The following is a 5,695-nucleotide window of genomic DNA, read 5'->3' as shown; positions in this document are numbered from 1 at the left end:
TAAAAAAAACCCATACTCCCTATAATGGAAAACTAAGAGAATAGACACAATGTGAAAATAACTTAATTACTAGGTATTTAAATTAAAAAAAAATAAAACCAAATTCCATGTTTTAAAACCTGCAATTTCAATTTTGCAAACGATTGTATTAGTGAGTCACCTACCCTGCTAGCCATCAGTATAGAGATGCTAAGAGATTCCAAACTGCTTTTGAACTTGACCTTTAGAAAAATGGCAGCCACCTTTTTTGACTTCTTTTCAGTTCCTTATTTGCCAGTTCTTTATAAGCTTCTGACTTCAGAAACCGTGGGAATGAATCTTTGACCATGAGGCTGTAGATTAATTTTTGAGCATCATCAAAACAGTTGAGAGTTGGTTTCAAAATAGCCTCCATGATGCGGTCTCTGGTATTGAAGTCAATGTTTATCTGCAGGAAATACAATTGTTTATTCTACTGGATATATGAAATGTTGCCTGGGAGCCAAAAGCAAATAAAATTTGAATTGTATCCCAAAATACACTCTTTGATGCAAAGCAGCAGGAAGGTCAGGCTTTTGTTACTAAAATATTGAATACTAATTCTAATTTAGTTTTCTATTCTCCAAAGCCATTTATCATAATAATAACACCAAAAACAGCAACAGGTTTTCTGGCAAATAAGATGACTCCAGAATTTTCATGCTCAATATGTATGTATTTATGTCATTCTTTTTCTCACCTGGTTAATATTTGATTATTGAATTTCAGTGTGTATACATTTAAGGTATATAATAATCCCAATCTTCTAATATAAAAAGCTATAGAAATTACATTTTCCTGTATTCAACAGAACCATAAATTCTTTCTCTCTCTCTCTCTTTTTTAGAAAGCCTTCATTCTTACTCCAATTAAAGCTTGATCTGACAGTTGCAGCCTTCTCTTTGTCACTCTACCTATTAAATCACTGAACTTTTATGAACATTAAAATTCTTAGCGTGAATCTGAAGATTTTAGTATTTTGTTTCCAAATCAAATGAGAAAGTTCAAAAGAGAAACAGAAACGAGACCATTTGATTGAATCAGCTTACTATTGTTGTGAGATAATTGGTTGTATTGCACCCAACTGACAACAGACAGTCATGTATAAAAATGGGAAACCAGGCTGAACAGCATGTTTTTAAACAGAAAATCAAATGAAACTGGTTTTGCCTGTTTAGATATTTTATTCCCTTGCATTCGTCAGTAAAATAATCAGAGACAAACTGACCACTAAACTAGAAATCAAAGCCAAGAAAGGTAGGGAGAACTATAAAATGCTTTAATGAATGCTTTTTGGAACAGAATAATTTATACTAGTGACATAAGTTATAAATAATTTTGATTTATGCAATATATACTATACATCTAAAACTAGTAATAATATTGTTTTTTTAGGCTGTTAACTGAACTGAAGTGTATTTCCTTTTATTGTTCTATTCCAAAATGATAAGCATGGTTTGCTTGCCTCTGCCCTTGTTACTTATGAATGTTCTGCTTTTGAATATTTTAATTTTCTCATTGTCTTCTGCTGCAAAGGCCTGCCAATGCATTTTTCCCTTGGGGCTATTGGAAAATGTTATAGTGTGGCACTTACTACATAGTCTGATTCATCAACTTGGCATCTACCAAATGTTTGAATTATAATTATCACAATCCCTGACCAATTTTAATATAATATATCATATGAAGAGGGATGTGAAGGCCTTTTCCCCTGGACCCTGGGGATTCTGAACATTGTCATCAAAAACAGATGCAGGATAGTTGATGGTGTATTATCCGATTAGACAATACTGGGCTAAAAAGAACAATACTCTAACTCAGTGTAAAATGGGTTTATTGGATTGTTTTCAGTGATAATTTGCTTTCTGTATTCTCTGGGAACAATGTCTGAATTCCAGTTGTATGGAACACAACCAATATTATGCTTTGTGCAATGAGTTTTTTGACATTTCAGCTATTTTTTTTCCCCAGTAACATCTAATTTCAGTTAATCGTGCTGAAGATTGTGGGCCAAAATTCATACTGTAAGAGGTTCCAAAGTTTTTAATCTGCATGCATGTATGTTATCATCCCCAAATCCTATATCATAGTAGATCCTCAAAGTTAATGCCACAGAAGTCCAGTTACTACTAGGCAACCATCCATACTTCCATCCTCAAATCAGACTTGAATCCAGGTTGGAAACCTCTTTTTATCAAAGAGTCTGGAATACTAATTTAACCATCTGCTCCAGGGCCTTTCTCAAAAGGGAGATTAAAAAACAATAAATAATTATCTAGGGGACATATCCAAGTCAGTCTTTTGACAGAAAAGCCTTATGTATGCTTCCTCTAGAAGAGTTGGAAGATACTTCCACTTTGCTGACCCATTTGGTGAACAGCTTCTGGTAGCTCTTATAAACCAGAACAGTCATTCATCCAAAAAGAATTCACTCTAATGCTCATAATCATTGTTCTTATTTTTATGTTGAATTAAGAGAAATCATCCATCAATTCATGTGAACAGCCACAATACATGGCTTCTTTGATCATCTCACCATTTGGGGTATGAGACGAGCAACATGATCATAATCATGCATAAAAATCAAATGTATATATCCAAACTGATAAAGATATTAATTCTTTTTCTTTTGTAAATAGAAAACAGCATTTTAAAGCATCTATAACTGGGTTACCTCCTGTGGTGCATCAGCTTGGATAAATTCAGAGTAAATCCTTTGGGCTTTTGAAGCAACTTTAGCTGCTGACTTTGTTTTCTTGAAGTCCTCACAAGCGAGCCAAAATTCAATATTTTCTTCACTGAATTCTGATTTCAGGAAAGTTCTAAATGCATCCAGGCCATCTGAAAAACCAGAAAAAGAATGGGGACACGTAAGCAACTTCTTGGCGTGAAAATAATTAAATACACTGAAGAGTATAAGAATAATTTAATTGGCTTTTATTGGAAGAGAACCAATGATTACCTTTTATGGATATGAGCCAGTCATGCCAGAATATGACACTTAACTTGGATTCAAGTTTTAACTTGTGTCCATTCATTCTGGTGAGTGATTACTAAGAGTTGTGGCCTTTTTACTGGCCATTCTGGAGGGTGAATTTTATCATTTGGACCAAGGGCCTCAAACTCAACCATCATGAGTATTCTGCAAAGATTAGTTCATTAAGCCAAAGGCCAGGTAAGCACTAAAACTTTTTCATTCATGATACACAAATTATTCTAAATTCTATCAGTCACAATCAAACTGCCCAAGTATGAGGGATGTTGAGTGCTTTAGCTCAGCACCATTGGAAGGGCCATAGCCTGCCTGCTGCAGACAGACCATTTTTCAAAGGGATTTTGAACATATTCATCCTCTCTCTTTCCCTCTCCCTCTCCCTCTCTGTCGCACGCACACACACACACACACACACACACACACACACACACTCACTTCTTTTGATCAAAGTTCCAAAGTTTTGTTAAATAAAATAGTTAGGGTCTTTGAACTAACCTTGACTCCTGGTGGCTATGTGGACAAGTCCATAAGTTTGCATGGCAACATTTTCCAAAGTTGTTCAATACTTGCTTGTTCCTCAGAATGAGAAGGAGTAAGAGATGTACAGTCACCCAACTGGCTTTCATAACTCAGGCCAGACTAGGTTATAATTGTGTGTTTCACAGTTACTCCCAGTAGCACATGGTTCATGAAAGCCAGTTTTGATCTCATGTCTTTTCCCCTTTGATAGGTAATAATTACACATGGTTGGAAACTAAAATGTTCTGGTGTTTATGTGAGTATTCCCAAGAGTGGGAATCTGATCTGACCGATGATTAGTAAATCGATTTTTAGAATTATAACAGAAACAAAATTTTGTTTAGAGGAAATACAATATAGGAATAGGCAAAACATACCACCTAGCCAATACATCCTATCAGCAGGAAAGTCCAAGAACATTTGTTGTCTGCAAGTGTGCCTGGGCAGAAAGACAGAGGGAAATGGCTGGGGAATTCTGGGAGTTGAAGACCACGTATCTTAAAGTTACTAAGGTTGAAAAATACAGTCTTAAACAAAAAAACAGGCAGAGTGATAGATGGATAAAGAGGGGACACAAGGTAAATTAGTTCAAGATCTTGAATACATTGTGGTTTTGACTTCTGTGCTGTTTTATATTAAATTGTTGTGGTTGTTTTGTTTATTGTTTACTTTGTTTTGTTTTTAATTCTATGTTAATTTCCCAGAGTAACATACTGATACAAATAATTCAAACCGAGAATCCTTTACTGTCTATTTACACACCCTACTATCCTTGTGTGATCAGTGTACCATGAGGTGCTGAAGAATCAATAGCTCTAGATCTAGACTTCCTGTATATATAATTTGGGAAGTTACTGCAGGGCTATCCAGAGAATTTCAGGAGATTTCTACTTCCTTATTGAATCTAAGTGAGATCTGAAATGAGTCATTTGTTTTGCTTTAGAGTATTTGTTCTTTCTTTGATCAGTCAGCTCAGCAGTGGGAGATATTGCATCAGCAATTTGGGACATCTGTGGTGTGCAAAATAATTAATTCACGTCCTTTGGGACTGAAGACTTTTTCTCTAGGTATAATCTGAATTAGGTATTGGAGTTCCTTTATTAGGACTTATTTTTATGACAGGAATTATTAGTATATAATTTTTGTAAGGCTGTGTTTTTGTGGTATCTCATACATTTTGTTTTTGTATAATTAAAAGACAATGATGTACTCTATAAAGTTTTGGTTTGCAAAGTGGCCTTAATTAAGTCTATGTGAGTCTGCTGGTTATTAACATCAGGGAGGAGAAAAATAGCGGTGTAGATCAGGTTTGGAAATATATATACTGTATATATAGCTCCTTGGATTTCTTGAGAGGACAAATAAAAATATGATGAAATATATGATGAATGGGATGGGATGGGATGGGATATGAAATGGAATGGAATGGAATGGAATGGAATGGGATAGGATAGGATAGGATAGGATAGGATAGGGTAGAGTAGGGTAGGGTAGGGTAGGGTAGGGTAGGATAGGATAGAATAGAATAGAATAGAATAGAATAGAATAGAATAGAATAGAATAGAATAGAATAGAATAGAATAGAATAGAATAATCTTACCTTTGTTAGCCAAAAGTGTATCCACAGATTCCATCCATGACATTTTTCCCCCCAGGGATGATCTGTAGAAACAACATTTGCTCTTGAAATTATCATTATGAACATATAGCATTTTGCCCTACGGTTATTTCCTCATAGTTCATGGGATCTAAATTAAGATACCATTCTTACCTCTTTTATCTTTCTTGTTTATTTCCCCTTCATGCAGTATTTTTCACTAAGGCAAGAAGAACCAGAGCAAAAGCACAGTGTTAAAGATGTCCACTGGATTTCCACTGGATTTCTTTTTTCTTTTGACATCAGCTAGTCTACTTATTACTCGTTCTTTGCTTTTTCCTAAATACCCCAATGGTATTTAATTATAATTAGCTAGCTATATTTAGTAATTATAAGGATTCTCCAGTGCAGGTCTTCAAGGAACATTAATTAAATATAAAATGTCTCAATAAAACACATATTTGCCATGGAAGAACGGTTGGTCAAATTGACAAAATTAGCTGAGATGGACAAACTGACTTCTTTTATTAAACAAAGGAAAACATCAACTTTTATTGGTTTGGAAT

At 34.7% G+C, this 5,695-nt stretch overlaps 1 protein-coding gene across 1 annotated transcript; it reads right to left on the bottom strand.

The window, feature by feature from the left end:
• Window positions 1-223: 223 nt before the first annotated feature.
• RGS21 (regulator of G protein signaling 21) lies at window positions 224-5,244 on the bottom strand. The gene is made up of 3 exons (XM_070941059.1): window positions 5,133-5,244; window positions 2,693-2,859; window positions 224-427 (listed from the first exon to the last, which is right to left on the bottom strand). Exons 1-3 carry the CDS (start codon window positions 5,242-5,244, stop codon window positions 224-226), a joined length of 483 nt encoding a protein of 160 aa, XP_070797160.1.
• Window positions 5,245-5,695: the final 451 nt, after the last annotated feature.

Source organism: Pituophis catenifer, unplaced genomic scaffold (genome assembly GCF_029215685.1).
Source record: "Pituophis catenifer annectens isolate HBS135680 unplaced genomic scaffold, rPitCat1.0.hap2 SCAF_3, whole genome shotgun sequence".
Classification (NCBI taxonomy): domain Eukaryota; kingdom Metazoa; phylum Chordata; class Lepidosauria; order Squamata; family Colubridae; genus Pituophis; species Pituophis catenifer.
The sequence above is the reverse complement of the archived record's forward strand: the minus strand, read 5'-3'. Positions and strand labels throughout refer to the sequence as shown.

Coding starts and splice junctions, on each gene's coding strand:
- RGS21 (XM_070941059.1), bottom strand. CDS start 5,244: ATGCTATATGTTCATAATGATAATTTCAAGAGCAAATGTTGTTTCTAC. Junction 2,860..5,132: donor TACACTTTTGGCTAACAAAG/GTAAGATTATTC, acceptor CTGGTTTTTCAG/ATGGCCTGGATGCATTTAGA. Junction 428..2,692: donor AAGCTGATGCACCACAGGAG/GTAACCCAGTTA, acceptor TATTTCCTGCAG/ATAAACATTGACTTCAATAC.